At 35.3% G+C, this 21,159-nt stretch overlaps 1 protein-coding gene across 1 annotated transcript; it reads left to right on the top strand.

Moving 5' to 3' along the window:
- The first annotated feature begins 853 nt into the window (after nt 1-853).
- On the top strand, nt 854-19,569 carry LOC144856369 (uncharacterized). The gene is made up of 7 exons (XM_078714365.1): nt 854-1,282; nt 11,161-11,269; nt 13,667-13,765; nt 14,382-14,477; nt 14,646-14,687; nt 16,620-16,715; nt 16,798-19,569. The coding sequence occupies exons 1-7, from the start codon at nt 1,211-1,213 to the stop codon at nt 17,559-17,561; spliced, it is 1,278 nt and encodes a 425-aa protein (XP_078570491.1). The 5' UTR covers nt 854-1,210; the 3' UTR covers nt 17,562-19,569.
- The last annotated feature ends 1,590 nt before the right edge of the window (nt 19,570-21,159 follow it).

Here is a 21,159-nt window from a genome sequence, read left to right as displayed (position 1 = left end):
TTAATTTGTGACCAAAAAAAATCATATTTTCAAAATAGTTTTACTCAATGAGGTGTGTGCAGACCCAACCCAGTGTTTCAGATTCGAAGTTGGAACTTTGAATACGATTTTTACCTATATAAATATTTTTTTTTTACGGTTGGCCTCATTTTTTAACTTGGCCACTATTTTTTTTTTTTTTTACTTTTAATGATTTTTATTTTCAGATTGTGAACATTGCTAACATATTGTTTATTTAAATACACCCCACGCTTTGAATAAACGCCTACCCACAAATGAAGGTCCACCTCCCCACCCTCCAATGTACTATAGAACATCATTTGGAATAAACCCTCTCTCAGTATTTCCTCGAATATAATTCCCCCTGCAACACACATACACATTTGTAGTAAAATTTATTGATTGACATGGTCTACAAGTTAACAAGCATTCTGAAACAATTTGACTGTATTTTATCACTTCATAATATTAATTTAGTTGTATTTTTTTCATATCTAGTTTTTCGTATCATCTGATCATTTTGATTATACATTTTACAAGATTACGTACAACCAAAAAAAATGAATGCCTCAGTACCCATTAAAACCCCCTTCCTTAAATACCGTCCTGAACAATTTAATTAATTAATTACTCAGAATCTAGCCATGGATAGATAAAATGAATGATAAATAAATCATTTATCCATGGTTATCCATAAAATGATTGTACGACTGCACCGGTACATATTGTTTCGGTGACTTCCATATGGCGATTTTGGCGTTCCATAGATTAGGCATTTGCGTGGGCACGTCGTGGTGGTGGTGAATGGAGGGAGAGTTAAAAAACTCTGTTATGACATCATGGTTTCTTTGTACTGTATTGAAAATATATATATGAAGGGAACTAATTCATTGTTTGAATTCGTCGGTGCGTGTAATTGATTGGGATGGATTGTTGAGGAAATTACAGTAGTGATAAAAATAAGCCTAGCTAGGCCTAGTAGTTATAGAGGTAGGCCCTTTTACTACACCCCCATCCCATAGTTAATAGCACACTCTCACTTATTATGATGTACTGACGCGACGGGACTATAGGCTAGAAGTAATACTATAATTGATTGGGATGGATTGTTGAGGAACTAACTAGGCCTAGAGGCTAGAAGAGGTACTAGGAACTGGATCTCCGGCCTACCTAGCTAGTTATGCTGTACTACCTGTATGCCTAATAAAAAATGGACTTGTCTTACGTCATTCTTCTCTTTGTTCAACTTGTAGTCATTTCAGCGATTCCTGTTCAGATTAAGGTTGGTCACTCTAGAGTTAGGCCTAGCTTGCTAGCGGGACGGTTCGGCCCAAGAAAGACAGTTTGGCTCAGGAACGATTCTCATTTTAATATTAATATTGTCGAATATATATATAACATAATATAGTTTAAACACCTTTATTATGTGTAGCAAAAATCATGATGAAAAAATATAATAATTTTGGCAATTACTGTAGGCCTATTTAAAATCTAGACACACTATTTAGGTAGTTTACCCATGGAGGTATTTTTATACCTCCATGCTAATGCCATATCCAGTGACTCCCTATAAAGTGGTGTCCTACTAAACACCACCAGATACCACCAGATACATACCAGAGCAACACATCCTACCACCAGAGATCAGCCACCTGTTTGGAATGTATTATTAATGGTATATTACAAATTTCAAGGCATAATTTATTCAGAAACTTATAAAATTGAAGTTCAAAGTGATTTTCTCGCCGTCGCAATTACAGAATCGAATGCGTTCGAACTTCGTAACAGTAACGAAACGAACGCGTTCATCCGTGTCTATTGTGTATTGTATTCAGCGGTCAACTGTGAGGCACTACCGATGCATTTATTTGGTCAAACAAATTCTGTGTACACTAACATTTATTATTCATTTCATTCCAGACAAACAGCGAATCATCGCCACTAACATGCTGGTTAAAATCTTAATAAAAATTACTTTAGATAACAAATTTAAATCATCCTGTCGTGATCACGGCCCACACGATGAGCCTTCTTGAATTGAGTTTGCTTAGCTAGCTAGCTAGGCCTAATAAATGCTAAGCCTCTTTTATCGGCAATGATAATCTGTATTTTTTTTATGGTTTAAGCCGTAACAATTACGAAAACGTATAATAAATACATTTCGGTTCTTATTCGAAATCGGTATCCATTGTTTATTGCCATCTGTCTAGCACAAAATGGGTACCCACAAAACGCCGCTCAAGTTCTCAACTCTAAAACAACTCATACAGTATATACTAGCGCGCAGAGCCATAAAGAGTTACGACATTGAAAATTAGAAGCCATTTTTGTGTAAGAATTCGCACGCTGAGGGCGCGCGCATCTATTTTGTATAGCGTTTTCCTGTAGTTCATGCATTATTTTTAGATTTTTTTGTCTATGAAATAACGCTTATATTCCGTTTTTATTTTAGTTATTAATTTTATTAATGGTATTAATTTGGTAACATATATATATTGTGTCTATAATAACAAAATAATAAATGCTAGGGCCTACATGCAAGTCAGGATACATCAAAGCATGAACCAATACAAATTCACCCCTCTTTTTATACAGTATGGCTCACTGTGTGTTTTTGATACAAACTTTCAGAGACTCGTTCATCATTTCATTTGTAATAATTTGCCTTTATTATTTTAATATTGTTCATACCCTATTCAATATATTAACAAATATATCCACGACACTTTATTATTTTATTTAGTCATTGTTCTGGCCTCACCTCACGCTATCCAGACAGATAACCACACCGGTTACAATACAACACGAACACAGCACTTTGGATCCGTACAATTTAATATGTAAAGCGGTTATATGGTAACTGAAACAATAACAAATGTATAAATAATAGAGCACGGGAGCCAAGCCCATCGGGCACACAATACGCAAATCCCGGCTATGTGAAGTGTTACCTACAAACAGTACCACACCAGCCAATGCCGGCGAGAAAGCTATCATAAATAATAGGCCTATATGTACTGTAAGATAACAACGTATAGTAGTAATCTATCAAGATCAATTTTAGGTTAAGTTAAGTCAGTATATCATAATACATTATTATAAACTTAGCTACTTACAACAACTGTAAATGCACCAGCATCGCACGATACAATCCCTTGCATGATATGACGAATGTATAGTGAATCATCAACTAGAACTACGTATACCTAATGAGTCATTCGTGTGCTAAAATACTATTCAAATGAGCCATGCTTTACGGCGGCAGGTGCACTAAGCCGGCACACTCCCCGTTTGGTAAACAAAGTATTATTATTAGTAATTAAATTATATCTTAATATGATTTGTTTGATTTTAAAAAAAATTTGAAATCTTTTAGTTATAAGGGAGTAGGGCTAGATAGGCATGAAGTTGCCTTTTCTCTACTTCCTTTTTATCCAATTAATTTAATGTTTTGTATTATAATGTTATGTTTATGTATTTGGATAAATAAAGAATGAAATGTTGGAAAGGATACCGCTACTTTTAAAAATTACATGAAAAACATACCAGTACCAGTTCATGGCTTGGTCTAGAAAGCAGCTTGGTTGAACCATCTCGGCTCACTTTCAATTCCACCTTCCGCACCAATTTGTCACTACTTTCAAAAGTGCTCGTGACTCTTGCCATTGGCCAATTATTTCGATGAATTGCCCTTTCCCTCATTAGGACGAGGTCGCCCTCCTTCAGACATCGTCTTACACGATGCCATTTCCTTCTACCGTGTAGAAGGAGAAGATATTCTTTCTTCCACCTGGACCAAAACGTATCGGCCAGGTATTGCACCCTCCGCCATTGCTTTCCAACTAAGTCGTTCTTGGTAAAACGGATACCAAGAGGGGCCCTCACGTGATTAGACTTTTGAGTCAAAATCATATTTGGTGTTAACAAATCGGGAGATTGTGGATCACTCGGTATCGGCGTAAGCGGTCTTAAGTTCACAATCGCCGTAACTTCTGCCATAAGTGTCGTCAGAACCTCATGTGACAGCTGGATATGTTCTAAGTCGGCAAACATAGAATCTAGGATGCGTCTGCATATGCCAATCATCCTTTCCCATGTTCCGCCCATAGGGGAGGAATGGGGAGGATTAAACAACCACTCACAGTTTATTCTCTAAATGGTATTTCTTGACTTCACCATCGGTATACCAATCTCGTTACACGCTCCCATGAAGTTTGTGCCACAGTCTGATCGAATCTGACTTACTGGTCCACGAATGGCAAGGAATCTGCGCAAGGCGTTGATGAAGCTTGACGTGTCCATAGACTCTGTAATCTCAATATGAATGGCGCGGCAAGACATACACGTAAACAGTACAGCCCGACGTTTTGCTCTCACCATACCTCCTCTCGTTTTACGTGACGACAGTATCCATGGTCCAAATACATCTAGGCCAACGTACGTGAAAGGAGGGGCCATGGACAAGCGCTCAGTTGGCAAGTCCACCATCTTTTGACCCAGTTCCTTGCCTCTACGCTTCCGGCACTTGATACACTTGCTAATGATACTGTCGACCCTTCGTTTCTCCGCTACAATCCAGTATCCAGCACTTCTAATAGCTCTTCGAGTGAAATGCTTTCCCTGATGTTGGACTTGTGCATGGTAATATTGAATGATTAAGTCGGACACGTGATGTGACCCTGGTATAATTATCGGGTGTTTGTCCAGCTCTTCCATCTTAGCGTTCTTAAGACGACCGCCAACTCAGAGAAGTCCATTTCCGTCTATGAAAGGGTCCAACTTGATAAGTGCACTTGACTTACCAAAAATGCCTCTCGAAGCAAGATCGGCTGGATTTTTTCCGGATTCGATGTATCGCCATTGGGATGGTTGTGTGGTTCTGAGAATACTGTACGTTCTACTCTGTTGCTAACATATACATAAAATCTTCTTGTCTGATTTGAAATATATCCACACGGCTGTCCGAGTAAAAAACCATTCTGTCTAGTTTCAGGTCTAGTTCGTCTGCAATAAGCTCTGCTATGCCAGCACCTAACACTGCGGCGCACAGTTCGAGTCTCGGCACCGTTTTTGCTTGTTTGGGTGCTAACTTAGCCTTCCCGAGAACAAAGCTTACGTAGACGTTTCCACTTTTGTCGGAAACCCGGAGATAGCTGACAGCACCGATAGCTTGGGTGGAAGCATCAACGAACGTGTGTAGTTCCCGCCTGGTCGATTCAGTAGTAGGAACAGGTGTATATGCACGAGGGATGCGCACCTCCGCCAGGGTAGGTAACAAAAGCCGCCAGTTGCGCCATGTAGATAGTGTTTGCTCTGGTAAGGAATCATCCCAATCAAGTGAACTATCCCTTGTCATCTCACATCAACAGCCGTTTACCCTCAATTAAAACTGGTGCTGCAATGCTTGGTGAAGGGTCGCTCGACTGGACTAATCTTGAAGGTGAAGTCATCAAGCTTAATGTCCCAATACACTCCCAGTGACCTTTGAATGGGAGGTTCTTGTGATGTAAAGTCGAGATCCCGTAGATCTCCAGCGTGGTCTTCGCCTGGAAACGCATTCATCACCTCGAGGCTATTAGATGCAATTTTGTGGAGTCTCAACTGACCGGTTAACTACATCGACTGTGTACGTTTCAAAAAGTCAATAGCATCTGTTGGAGTTGGGAGGGACTTCAGGCCGTCATCAACATAGAAATTGTGTTCCACAAACTTTCGGGCATCTTCGCCAAACCTTTCTGACGCAACTTGAGCAGTTTTGCGCAATCCGAATGTGGCAACAGCAGGCGACGGTGCGTTTCCAAATATATGAACCTTCATTCTGTAATCCACAATATCACTTTCCGGGTCGTTATTCCTAAACCACAGGAATCTCAAGTAATCACGATGCTCTTCCTTCACATGGAAAGAATGAAACATTTGCTCTATATCTGCCATAAAGGCAACTGTATCTTCTCGAAACCTAATTAGAACGCCGATTAGGCTGTTGACGAGGTCGGGTCCGGTTATCAGCACACTGTTTAGCGATACACCCAGATATTTAGCACTTGAGTCGAACACGACACGGATTTTGTTCGGCTTTTTTGGGTGGTACACTCTGAAATGTGGGAGGTACCATCGTTCTTTAGGTAAGCAACCTGTAGTAACTTGCTCCGCATGACCCTTTACCAACATAGTAGTCATAAACTAAAGATATTGCTGTTTCATCTTAGGCTTTCGTGAAAAGGACTTCAGCAAGGTACGAAACCGCTTCATCGCTTCGTGTCGGTTGTCGGGTAACGTAGGCCTTGAGGAACGGAATGGAAGTGGTGCTACCCAGTTGCCTGTAACGCCTTTCACACACCCAGATTCCATTATCTTCAAGAACTGTCTATCTTCCGTAGAGCTACCAATCTTATTGTCATGTTTTGACAGGTTGAAGACGTCGCACCCTACATGGTCTGAATATACAGGTGGATGATGAGAAATTCCGAAGAGGTTAGTACAAGGGTTGAAACATGAAAGTCGTCCAGTAGGCATGGTGTGGGTGTGAAACGTGTTAATGTTGGTGCTATGATTTGATTTTCCTACGCAGACTTCTCCCATTACCACCCATCCGAGGTCCAATCGCTGGCCCCACGGAGCAGCATCTCGGCCGTTACGCACTTCACGCACTTTATGAACTTGCGGTATGTCTCGTCCAAGACAATATAAGTGGTAATAGCCGTCTCAGACATCCCCTTCAAATACACACGAGCCAAACATATCTTGGAACAGGATCTTGCTGTCGGCACGTTGTGGCATATCTTGGTGCACTTTTAGCGAAAACGTTGCCTTGGGCGCCTTTATCATCAGTAGGAACGTTGGTTTGCTCCCCGCTTTGCTGGCTGGTTCCTGTATTCGGCTTATCTGCATGCAGGGCTTCCAGGTGCCGTTTGCTACCACACAATAAACATTCGATGTCGGCTTTACACGGCCTAGCTACGTGTGAAGTGGATGCGATGCACCGGAAGCAATACCCCAATTCTCTCAGTAGTGCTTGTTTCGCATCGGTAGACATCTTGAGGAATGCTCTACAATCATGCAACAGATGATGAGGAGTCTTGTGAATGGGACACTTCGTCGTCGGTATCGTTGGTTTTGTCAACACCTGTCAACTTAGCCAGGATATTAGCCCGGTAGGTAGCTTTGGGCGTAGTCGATCTTTTCGGGTTACTCTGTTTCCCCTGTTCCACGGCGTCGGAGAGCATCAGGCTCCTGTCGTTTCGTTCTTTAGCTACTTCTGTAACAAACTTGAAAAATTGAAAATGGTGGGAATTTACCATCCGAGTCTTGCTTGTAACAGAAGGCTCGAGAACGGCACTTCTCCTGAAGATCTCGTGACATCTTTGACACCAGAGGATTGACGCCTAGAAATGTATCTAAATAGTCAAGTCCGGGAAGACCACCATCAATTCTTGCTTGCTGTACCATTTGGATATCATCTCCAAACCTCCTCAGTTGCTCGTACTGACTTTTCGGTATATCTTGAAAATTAAGCAGTTTATTAGTTAGAGCTGTAGTTACTCTTTCGAGAGTACCATACTTTTCTTCCAGCCGATCCCATACAACAGACAATCCCTTAGCTGGGTTGGAAATGTGAACAGCCCTTGCACTCCGTACGATCTCGGTTGATTCAGGTCCAGTATACTTTAGAATGAGGTCAATCTGTTCCGATGGTGTCACAGGAATATCCTGGATTGCGTTCTGGAAAGATAACTTCCATGCCCGGAAACTTTCAGGTTGGTCGTCGAAGTTTGGTATACAAGCCGTGACGAGATCCCGACGAGTGTATATACGCATCATGCCTTGAAGAAAGTCAGAAACGTCCCCCTTTGATGAGTCGAGTTTGGTTTCTCCCATAACTGCTTTTGGCTCTGCCATCTTAGGTGTCGAATGAGTCGGTTTGGTCTGGCTAGGAAGGCTTTCTAAGTATTGTTCTACGAGACAGTTACGCTCAACTGCAGGAACACCATCCAAGGAATCGTCACTGAAGTCATCTACATTGAGTTCGAGAAGCTCTTGGTCAAGCACCTTTGACCTAGCCTCTGCAGCTGCAGCAGCCTCTTCATCCAGCAACGATTGGTATGCCGCCTTTGCCTTCGCTGCTTCTACTTGGACTTTGCTTTTTTCTTTTGTATAGTTTAGGCGTGCCTTCTTCATTGCAGCGTCTGCCCGAGCCTCTGCGACTGTCAATGCGAGCTGCGAATACACGGATGAGCGTCGTGAACTTGCTCTACTGCTTTGTTTCGAAGACATCTCCACTGTGGTTCTCATGCGATGTACAAATAGTTGTTTTACTGTTCTGGCCTCACGGAGACCGGCTGCCCGCTATCCAGACAGATAACCACACCGGTTACAATATACAACACGAACACAGCACTTTGGATCCGTACAATTTAATATGTAAAGCGGTTATATGGTAACTGAAACAATAACAATAACAAATGTGTAAATAATAGAGCACGGGAGCCAAGCCCATCGGGCACACAATACGCAAATCCCGGCTATGTGAAGTGTTACCTACAAACAGTACCACACCAGCCAATGCCGGCGAGAAAGCTATCATAAATAATAGGCCTATATGTACTGAGATAACAACGTACAGTAGTAATCTATCAAGATCAATTTTAGGTTAAGTTAAGTCAGTATATCGTAATACATTATTATAAACTTAGCTACTTACAACAACTGTAAATGCACCAGCATCGCACGATACAATCCCTTGCATGATATGACGAATGTATAGTGATTCATCAACTAGAACTATGTATACCTAACGAGTCATTCGTGTGCTAAAATACTATTCAAATGAGCCACGCTTTACGGCGGCAGGTGCGCTAAGCCGGCACAGTCATCAAAGCATGCATTATGAATTGAAAATATTACATAATTGTTATTAATAGGACGTATAGTTATGGGATGTTTCGTTCCAGAATCAATCAATCGAACTTTATAATGTACTAGCGCACGCGCGCGCAATATTCTTTGCCGCAAGTACTTCTGTACGCTGTGCACATCGATATTTCACCGTAAAATGTAAAATTACATTTTTTAAATATAAGAAAAAGTTTAAAGTATTTTCTTGCTCCTATACTTTACATGAATTAACGGAGACAAGTTTGACACAAATTGATCTGCATATCACGTGACTATAATCCAATGTCGTAACTCTTTATATATGGCTCTGCTAGCGCGAGTTGTAGGACGCCGCCTATACTATACAACATGCTTGAGAGAACCGATATGGTCCCACATTATCACCTCTGTCGTTTGTTTATCGAATTACGTACGTTTTATTGGCTTTTTTAGCGCGTTGTTGCCGCATGATTTGTGACTTCAACTTATACGATATAAATCACTAAAGAATGTGTCTGAACAGGCCCTTAAGCCTTTTTTTCTCTCGATGTTATTCGACGCTATCATCGTTGATCGTTAACAGTTTAAACTACAAACTACTGAACATGTTGACCACAGACACACGGAGCCTCTCAAGTAGCCAATGGCACTAGTGTGTTAACCTCCTGACCTTTCACATCCTAAAATAAGTAATGATAGCTTTTAAGCCATTAATTTGACAACAAGATTAATATGAATTGATTACATTACATAGCTTTGCTCAATACACATTTAAAACCACACTTCATTTACTATACCAGACAACCACACTATAGGCCTCAGGGTGGGGGGGGGGGGACGCAGAGGTGTTGCCCCAGTTGCCCGGGCAACAGCCTTAATATCATACTAAATGTTTTCTCTGCCACTAAATTAAAATTTAGATCCCATTTCATCATATATTAACCATTAACGTTATAAAAGTCCAGGGTTAGAAAAACCTATATGTAAATTGACAGACTGCATATTATTATTACATATAGTATTTTTTTTTTGGATATGTTTCTGAACATAAATAGAATGAATTTCTAACTATTTTGATTGCTTGTGCGTCGACACTGTGTTCGTGGAAAACCCTGTCATATGGGTTGTTGATTAGTCCATAGTTATTGCATTTTGCCGGGGATTCCCAATAATCGTATCGTAGTGTCCTATTTATCTTTATTTCCCTATGTCCGTGATTACGGACCTTCCAAACAGTGTTTAATTCCTTCTTTCTGCAAATTTTGATTGTATTTTCTTTTCTGGAGTGTGGTTTAAGCAACACTGTCAAGTACAGTTTATAGTGAATAAATGAATTTTGGAAATTGTGGTTTTTACTGACTTTTTAAAATTATTAATTGATAATAATAATCAATTTGTATTAATTATTGATTATAATTGGTGGAATTTATTACCTCACCGGTACTTTCTCTGCCGTTCGCATTGAACACAAAAATGTCATCCTTAGTCGTGTGTGTTTTACCGGCGGAAAAAATAGTATGTGGGATAAATACGATGGTATTGCTGTTTAGTAGCCCGATATAGAGTGTCATTTCTGGTGAACTAGAGGTGCCATTTATCATGAATTTTACGTGCAAGAGTACCATTTCCAGCCATGGTGTCATTTAAAAAAAGCAAATGCTTGGTTTCTACGTCCCAGGACTCTTGGAAACCCCCTTAAAATAGTCCTGCGACCGCCCCTAGGCCTACTTTGAACCATTATACACTCATCAATAAATCAGTCATGATAATGTATACAGTACCATGCCCAGTAACCTATAAATAAAAAATTTCAAAACTAGTTTATCAAAAGGTACAGTAGTAATTGAATTATGAACTATTACACTACAGTTATATTTAGGCCTATTTTATTTTATGAACTGTATAGGTTAAAGTTTTGATCAAATTATTTTGGTTTAAGTCATTAATCTATTATTACTATATCTTTAAGTTGTGATCTCTAATTTTCTTCACCTTTTAATATCCAAACTATATTCTATGTTACTGACTGTATATTTATTTGGAACTTCTTCAGACCTATCAAATTTTGTACATACAGCATACAGTACAAAAAGTGTTGATTCTATGCTATATTAGAAAATGAGTAAGATATTTTTTTTCCAGTTATTTAGATGGTTTAAGATCAGACAAAAGTACCCAAAATACTGACTGTACTGTAATTTTCTTTTCTTGTTCAAAAAGCTTTACTTGAAAATGTGTATAAAATTATTAATAAATAATCCATATTTAATTTTTTATCTTATATAGAAAAGAACAGTAGTTACTTGCAAAGATAACACATGCCCTTCAGGGTACCAATGCTGCAACGATGGAGTCTGTAAGCCTAATGGACAGACATGTCAGCCATTTTCTATAGGTAAAAATAGCACTGGAAGTTGTTAAGCTTCAAGTCAAATTTTTATTATAAACATAATCTCTAGGTATGAGTTCGTATATTAATTTATTATTTTGCCACTATTGAAATTTGGATATGAGAATGAAATAAAAAGAAAGGTAATATTACTAATATTATTACGGTAATATTCAATAATCATTTCAAAAATTCAATTTCTCCCAATATTTTGGACAAACACAAAAGAACTTTTGATGCGTATACATTTAAACTGAAATTAAACTAAATTTCTACTGCTGTACTCTCGATATGGAAGTTTTAAAATGTCTAGCTAGTCCTAGGCCAAGTCTCTGGCCCAAAAATAGCCATGATTTCTGAGAGGCATAAATGAAAAACTGTGTTACGCAGCTGATTGGTAACCTATGCTGTATGTAAGCACAGAGCGCATCATGACTTGTTTCTGCATGTCTTGGTGGAAGCCATTTTTATTCTTTGAGTGGGAGGAGTGACAGTCTGGTAACATCATTGTAATCATTTATTAAAGGGTAACACATTTTTTTCTACCACTTACCATTGTATAACAGTATAGTGTAGACAATGTGGGTTTTTCATGGGTAGACTTTAAATGTGATCATACTCATTTACATTTCTATTGGCAAACTGGGTTTCAAATTTTCCTAGAGCCCTTGTATTATTGTTCAATTTTTTCTTTTTCACAGTTGAAAATACTGGAAAAACATCCACATCTCCACCTACCATTAAGAGTTCTTCATGGAAATACATTGTTGCAACAGTTGTTATCAGTCCATGTAATTGTTTGTTTACTATTTAATTTAATATGGTGGTTTCATTAATAGTTTATAGTGAAATATTGTAAAATAAAATTAATATTGGGAAATTAGCTTGGTTATCTTTCATACAGTATGATAAAAGAATGTCTCTTTAGTCTTAGATTTTAATACAGATATCTAGAGGTACTGTATCTTTATTTATAATCTTTATAAATAATTAAAATTTGGTTGAAAAATATACTTTACTCTAAAACACACTTTTCTAGCAAAAAAGAAAAAGTAAAGACCCAGCAGGTTTTTCTAAATGTTAAACATTTTCCAACATTACGCTTTCCACAATTTGTTTCCATATTTTTTGTTTCGGGCAGGATGGTTTGTTATTGTGGTAAAGTCTACATTTCTTTCATTTAATTTATTTATTTGACCAAAAAACAACAATAAAAACAGGTCAGGAAAAACAAAAGTGACCTAGGCCACTATGACTCAATACAATATAAAAATATATAAAGTTGGTAATTATGAAAAACATTTATAAAATACAATTACAGTATATACAAATTTAAGATTTCAAGATAAAAATATAAATAAAATAAATAAATTTAAACAAATACAGCAGTATTACTTCAATGTGGAGTGACTGTTTGAAACAAGAATTAATTTATGTCTGTTTTCTAGGAAAATCCAACACAGAGCCTTTTGAATAACATTATTAATATTATTAAAGTTGTCATTTGATTAGATTATTGTGGTTCTAAACAGGTGTTATGATATGTTGGACATGAGTACTAAGTGACACGACATGACTGTAAACCACTTTTACTTTCAGTTGATAAATTATGCTTTTTGTCTCTGGTGTAGCTACTGCTTCAGTGATTGATGACTTTTCCCTCCTGTGTACCTTTAAAGTATATTATATGTTTCATGTAACACATTATCAATTCCCTTAACTTTTGATGATGGGTGTGGACAGTTGACATAATCAATCATAAATTACCCTTCCCATCTTATACTCATTCTTGGTAACAAGCTCAATTCTGTGGTTCAAGTCTCGTACTGTACACTAACATTCCATTGGTGGAAGGTCAAATATTTTTGTTTGCTTATTATTCTATTCATACTTTCTATAATATCACTTATTATACTATGCCTGTCATGTCATTTTAATTTTCTTACTACATCATCAAGACGTAAATGGGATGTCAACAACAGTCCTAAATAGCATTTCCGTTACCAACCTCAACTGTGTTACTGTACCTCCAAATAATCACACTAGTTATATTAACCTAGTCGCTATATTTTGGTTTTTGTACATAGGTTGGAGACCCCTCATGAAACGTAAAAATAGTTAATTCAGTAGTCATATGCATAGGTCTTGCCCGTGTCTCTGGTTTCCAGGGGCGAGAACCATTCATGTACACTCACTAGAGAGTGAGCAAGCGAACCCTCTAGTGTACAGGAATAAAGAGAAAGATGAAAAGAAAAGTATCCCTTGGGCTCTACTAAGTTCCCCATACTGTTATTAACACTTCCCTGTTTCAGGAATCCTTGCTCCATAGTATAATGCTAATGTATTTACCATGTCATCCCCTATATGAATGAATGCTACTGTCATTTTTTTTTATATTTTTAGTGTTTTTAATCACTGTTATTGGCTTTGCAACAAAGCTGTTTTGTTGCTGGACTGAGAAATCAAAGAACTTATGGAAACGTTATTGTCCATGTTGCAGCAGTAAGCTATAATTCAATTGTTACTTTTTATTAATTTGATTCAGTTAGTAGCCTATATGAAATCTGTTTTATAATTGTTATTGTAATTAGTATTATTCAAGAACAATTTTTCGAAGTACAGTACTAATTATTCTTTTTTGTAAAAATGTAAGTATTGCAGGATGCTAACCCCGCAAACCTAAAAAAAAAAAAAAAAAAATAACATTTTGCCATCCAACCAACATAGAACTGATTTTTACTTGTTTTAAGTACTTTATTGTGGTAAAACATTAATTTTTGGTTTTAAATAATTGCTAAATCCTGCAAACTTCCTAAGACAAATAGCAAACCCCATTGAACCGATTTTATTCAATGCGTGGTGTCAGCCACCAAATTCATGTATGACATATTTGATTATGGGGTGGTACCTTAATATTTTTTAACATTTGTGTCAAACCGATAATACTGTATTTGTCATTACAACCACCTCTCAATTTTTTTATTTTTTGAGTCATGCATGGATGTAAGCAATAGCAAAAATTAGTCTCTTTATAGATAGATTCCTGTACCATATATAATAATCATTTTGTTTATCTGCTGTTCTTCAACACCATTACCAAATATTTATTTTGCTTTAGACAAGCACACCAATAGTGAAACTGCGAATGGCAGTATCTCCAATACAATCAAGCATAATGAGAATTGCAATGTGTCAGTGGTTCATCTAACAACAGGTAAACAGACATTTTATAACTGTAAATATAATTTGGTATTAATATCTTTTCCTGCTTATTTGAATTTTGCTAGTTGAGATGGCCAAATGCGTGTATTGTTTTTAAATACATAATACAAAATGACTTGTGCATTTAGAAGATTATTGAACTGTTATTTTTTTTTTATAGGGGATTATGCAAATGTTCAAATAGGTGGTCCATTCAAAACAGGTAAAATCATTATTTATTTATGTAGTATCATAAAAGTACTGGTGGAAGCGGGGTTTAGTTATGTTATGTTGCCATGTTGTTAACATTTTTTATTTACCTTAACTGGCTTTTGTGATTCATAAGTCAGATAGAGCTACTACTGGTGTGCGCAGTTCTGCTGTGGTGTATTTTAAGTTTTTTTTTTGCAAATATGACTGTTCTACTGTTGTTCCCTTTTAATTTTTCAGAAATCTAACATTATCAACATGTGTATGAAAAGCCAACAGTGACAGAAAATCAGAACTCGTTCTGTTGACTGCTAAAAATAAACATGCCATTTTGTTGGAGTTCTTTTGCCAACAGAAAAGAGCACACATATATCGTATACATTCATTATACTCATTGTATTTTATCCACTGATTGATAACTGGATAGGAATTCAGACTTATTTAATTGTAGCCATTTTCTTTAAAACCTTTTTTTGAAAAAAAATTGCAAACTCATAGCAAAATTATGATTCGTATTATTAAAAAAAATGGAATAGTATGTTTACTCTTACTCAATCAAGTTAATTTAGTAACACTAACAGTAATAAGATTCACATTTAAAGATGTATTATTTATTTATTTATTTGTTGACTCATTCACCTTTGATCGGTGGCACTCACAACATGCGGTGCGATCCAAAAAAACAAAACATAACAATTTGAAAAAGAAACAAAAAGAAGGAAAACATAATGAGAGGAAAAAAAAAGAAAAAACTAAAAGAAAATTAAACTATATACAAGCAACAATACAACAAAAACAGTCATTGGGAATATTTCAACGAAGACCGTTTTTCCCATGACAAGCTTAAATATCTTTTACAGAATTTATCAAATGCGTTGTAAGAATTGTCAGAGAGAGGAATAGACTCTCCTCCTAAGATAAAACTTAGTTTGCTTTCATTGTTTGCATTTAAATATTGTGTCCATATGCCATAATCATTACAGAGTGTCAATTCATTTTCTAGTTTTCTTAATTCTTCTTTTCTGATTTCGTCAAAAGCATTACAGTTCAATAAAAAATGGTTAATATCTTCAGATTCACCATTATTACATAGAGTGCAAAAGCCTGTGGTTTCATTTGACCACTTACTTGTTTTACAGTCTAGAGGTAAGGTGTTTGATCTAGCCGTAAACTTTAGGCTGGCACCATAGAAATGTGTTTTGTCTAGAAGATATTGTCCCCCTGAAAAAATAATTGTTAACATTTTTTTGTTGAATATGCCATTTTTAATTTCACATAATGATTATCCACTTTGACCAAAAATTACATCGCGAAAAAAAAATGATTTACCTGAAAAAAACTGTAATTTAAAGTTAAAAATAGTCAAATTGGCTGCCAGCAATAGATTTTTGGTTGAATTTAACCATTTATTTTGTCATTTTATAAGGGAAACCATAATTTATTTTTTTTTTCTACGGAAGTCATTAACTAAAAAATAAAACTACAAAATAACCTATTCAAAGTCTGATTTAATTAATCTTCATTTTTCATGTTTTTGGGGGAAAATACATCTTTAAGGTAATTTAGTGTCTACAGAAGATTTTTTTTTATTCTACAATATTCAACGTTTGTTATTTAAGTGCAGTTTCTTGTAGAATACTGCATTTGCAGATTTAACAATATTGTTTAAAGGTTTGCATGGAAAATAATCACTAGTAAAGTTAGGTTTGCCATTGTGTTTCCAAAAAGAAATAAAGTATGGCTGAGATTGTTTTGCCCTTTTGATTGTTATGCTACAACTGTCTTTTGGAGAATGCTATAGGCAAGTAGAGATAAATCAAATTTAAAGTAACACATTCTACAGATGGAACAATGTCCAGACAAAAATTGAAGCCTATGTATTAGAACAGAGATAATATTTTGAATTTAGAATTTTGTTTATATTGAATTATGTTTCATATTTTAGAAAAACAGCCTTTTATAAATTCTGATGATTTGGGGAAAAAATCTGACGTGGCAATAAACTCCAGACCTCATGGTGTGGCAGAGTGCCATTGTTACCGTAAGAATTCATATTAATTTTTTATTCTTCTATTTAAAATGCTAAATTAACAAATGTTAAACATAAGGATTTCATTTTATAGGTTATTTCCTTGGTAAGGACTGGACAAAGCAAAGCACATGGCAAGAGATCAGTGATTATATGTTAGAAAACAACACTGGATATTTTAGAAACTTGAAATTAGCTTGCGGCACTGTAGAATTACATCAACCTCCCCTTGATAGTATACAAAAATGTCCATATTTTAATTCGTCAACTCATGATTTGGATCAAAATGCTGAATGTCTAATGGATTCACAGTTTAAACATCTAAAGCCAGTTTGCATACCAGATGGTGTGAATTGTTTATTCTCCGCTGCATCTGTTATTTACTACGGTTCAGAAGATCATTTTCTTGAGTTAAAATTACGAACAGTAATTGAATTGGCCTATCACATTGATCACTATTTGGAACAAACCGCACTTATATATTGTATTAAATCTGAGTATGCACTGACTATGGAAGAAGACAATCATGTATTACTAAACTCTGAAGATATATATGCAATCTTCAAAAATTTAGTAAGGAAAACATTAATTAAACAAAACCTTTTCAGTCTACAGGGAAACTCAATCCACCTGTTTGGTTTAGCATCAGTATTAAAATGCAATATTCAGTCCGTCTACCCTACAATAGGTGCATCAGAACAGAGCCCTTTAAATGTACTTATCACTCCCCGTAAAGAGCAAGACAATCCAGCAACTGTTTTCATTATGTGGTCTAGGCACACACCATTGCCTGAAGATGAACAGTTTGTTCCTAACCACTTTGTCCCTCTTCTAAAAGCTCCAACAACTACAAACTAGTTCTGATTACTTCTTGCTATTGCATCTCCCAAATGATTCCATCAATGGTTATAGTAAATAATATACCTTGACTAATTTACCTTGAATTTTTCTAGGACTAAGTTTATTTTTGTACTTTATTGTGTTTTTCAACTCCGTATGTTTATTTTAAACAAATAAAATGTTTTATAAAAGTTTTATATAATAATTATTATACTCAAATAATATTTTACTGTAGTATATATATTTTAATAGATAGATGGTATTAGTAAAGTACAAATCATTCCAATGAAATATTTGAAAAGTATCTATATCTTGTTACTTATGTTTTTGTTGCTTATTTTTGCTGCTGCTTTTAAGAACAAGCTGGTTTAATTCATTTAGAATTAAAGAAGTATTCATTTGTGCATCTAAGCTATCAAACACTTTAATAACAATTTTTAATTTAAAAACACTTCAATTTAAGGGTAATTTGCATATTATATAGTAACAAAATATGTAGGTAGGTAGACATTTCTTTTTAGGCTGATATTTAACTAATATATTATTTCTACTGTCTTTATTGTACCTAGTTATTTTCATTCCAATATCATTATGCAATTCAAATAATGTAGATTCATTATAGAAGGTGTTTTGTCTTTGCTTCCTATAACAAAATAGATAGAAGTGGTTAACAGTAGTCTAAAATTTAATTGGATATGGAATTATAACCGTTTGGGGCGCTAATTTCCCTATGCTAATACACAGTAGTGCCTTCTCAATTAATAATTCCAGGCATATTTATAATTTCAAGCAAGATCCACAATTTGTACCCAACTTTTTGGTGACGTTATCGTAGTTTCATTTTCATTTCAGTTAATCTACCTCTACTGCAATGTCATTCATATTTATTTACAATTCAATATTTAAGTTTAGGAGGGTTGTGAGGAACAGTTTCATCTCTATTACATACATGTACATATCATTTCAGTGCTGTTCTATCATGTTCAGTTTAAAAGAAGTCAATCGGAGGAATCTAGGTTTTACTTAGTGTCCATTTACACTTTGCTGCAGCATAGCACATCATTCTACTGTATAGTCCCAACAAAAAGTGTATACATGCTGATTTGATTAACATCAAGAATTCAATGTCAAAAGCTAACTTAGGCCTATTATAACAAGTGTGTGTTTTAGAAGTAGATGTTCACTAATAAATAAATATTAATTCAGGTATATTTATTGTAAAAAAAAGACGAAAAATTCCACAAATAGCCAGAATGCTGAAACTGTAACATTTTACAACACAAAAATTCGTAAGAAAAAATATAAAGTTTTAGGCAGTAAAATGAATATACTATATTGTATTATAAAATTGTCTTTACTTGACATGTATGTAATTCCACAGTGTAACTGTGTTATGCAATTAATTGAAAATGTTTAATTGTGGCTGCATTTGTTTTTAAAAAAGTGAGTGATTTTATTAAAAGCCTTTCATACTAGTTTTTATTTTAATTTGGGCCAAAACTATTAAAATACTGTTCAAATTATGTAGACTTTTTTTCTGCATAAAAATACAAGAAAAAAACTTCCATGTCAATCCATTGCATTAGGGCACACAGTTGTTAAGAACAGAATATTATAGTATTATGTTAATATAGTATTTTGTTAATTGTTGTGGTGGGTTACGTTCTTTCAATGTGCTGTAGTTGAGCACTTTAAGTTTACTGGAATCGCCCCAGTACATGCAAAGTTTAACATTGATATGCCAGGCCAACAGTATGCAGTAGAGTACAAGTGTTGTACAGTATTTCAATGCAATAATGTTCTATTAATGATTACTTCAAATTAATGTAACAAAACGTTATATCTTTTGTTGGATGTGACCAAACCACTTAAATCCTTGTTGACTTATATGTCTTCCTCACATACCGTTTTTAGTTGTAACGTGTATACTGTGTTGTTTTATATTAATATGTTGTGTAAATGAACTTGAACAAAAGTATATAACAACAACAATAAAAAATGAATCACTGAATTGATCAGAAATATATTAATTAGTTATTTGCTTTGTTATTCTTCTTTCTTTCTGCTATTTTTGTGGCTCGCGTATCTCTTAAAGATGTTGTTGAATATGCCATTTTAATGTTACATAATAGTTATTAACTTTTTTTTTCTACGGAACTACAAAATGGTATGTTCAAAGTCTGATTTTATTAATCTTCATTTTTCATGTTTTTGGGGAAAACAGAACATTTCGCAACTTTGTCGATATATCGAAATTTACGTGAAGTTGTGCACCTCATATTTTTTTTAATGACGTCATATTTTCGCAACATGACTTACGCGCGATTTTATGAATTCAATGATTGATCATAGCATAAAAACCAAGACATTTCTTTTGACACTTGGTGGAAATTTCATATCAAGGGTCAACTTTCTTTGATGTAAAATGGCGTGTTTCACAGAAAGTTACGCGCATTGAAAATTTGAAAATGTGAACAATTATTTTCTAATCATTTTTCAACACGGTTCAGGGTATTTCAGCATTTTCAATTTTGTTTGCGTTGCGGGAACGAACGCGTGCGCACATGTCGTACATAAACAGATAAAGTCCGTTTTTTCCAATTGATTGTTGTTCTTCATACCTTCTGTGATAGATTTTTATTAAATTTTATGAACTTTAATTGCAAAATAACGATTCACGTTAAACTTTAAAAACCATATGTTTAAAAATGGCTACTAATCTAATGCAAATTTATAAAAAAATGTCTATTTTAAATCTATCATAGCTCCGCGGGATGGATGGTGACCACATATTTTGCTGATGAGTTGTAGATATGAATTTATCTATCATTTATGCTTGACGAAAGTTGTGCCATCATCATATGCCACCCGAATTTTAAAAATAGGTGTTTTTTCTTTTTTATGCTAGTTTAATTGAATTTAATAGGTAGAGCGCATTTTATTTGAACCCCAATCTTTTCCATATTTGTGATATTATCTTGCTTAATCAATTATCTTTCGTAGGAGTAACATAATGTATGTGCGCATTTTCACGTGACGTTTTGTTGTGTTCAAATCTAGTTATAAATATGTGTATACAAGTAATCAAAATATTAGCTCACGTCACAAAACTGGTTTGCAGATAATAAAAATAGAAAATGCAATCTTTTTATAAGTTAAGTTACATTATTTGGTAGAAATTACATAACCATTTTTGTTATTGCCAAATCTTAGTCACTTATTTCCCACACATCGTAAAACTGCCACTGGACGCACGTTACGCTTCCGCAATAAGTTATCGCAATTTAAGTTTTGCACAGAAAGATTTTGTAAATCGATTATACCGTCCTTAATAAATGCATTAAACGATAGTTTTTTTTCACCCCTATTTAAGATATTTAATGATGATTTTTTTATGTTGATGTTTTTTTGATGACCTATTGTTTTAAAATGTGTATCCCAGTATATACGACATTTTTATTTGTAACCTTTGTTATACTGCAAAAACAACATGTGTAAGTGTGTAGAACTGGTGTAAATATTGCACTCAAGGGTAGACCGCCTCCTCCATGCAAGTTTTACCTGGGTAACATGTCTCCCGATAATACCACTGATGATATTAAATTGCATTTAAAAA

The sequence above is a fragment of the Antedon bifida genome, chromosome 11 (genome assembly GCF_963402885.1).
Source record: "Antedon bifida chromosome 11, ecAntBifi1.1, whole genome shotgun sequence".
Lineage (NCBI taxonomy): Eukaryota > Metazoa > Echinodermata > Crinoidea > Comatulida > Antedonidae > Antedon > Antedon bifida.
This window is presented reverse-complemented; position numbering and strand designations above follow the sequence as displayed.

Bases quoted from the DNA above. Each gene is read 5' to 3' on its own strand.
- LOC144856369 (XM_078714365.1), top strand. From the start codon at position 1,211: ATGGACTTGTCTTACGTCATTCTTCTCTTTGTTCAACTTGTAGTCATT. The intron at 14,478-14,645 runs GTAAACAGACAT...TTTTTTTTATAG, and splicing joins AGTGGTTCATCTAACAACAG to GGGATTATGCAAATGTTCAA. The intron at 14,688-16,619 runs GTAAAATCATTA...TTCATATTTTAG, and splicing joins AGGTGGTCCATTCAAAACAG to AAAAACAGCCTTTTATAAAT.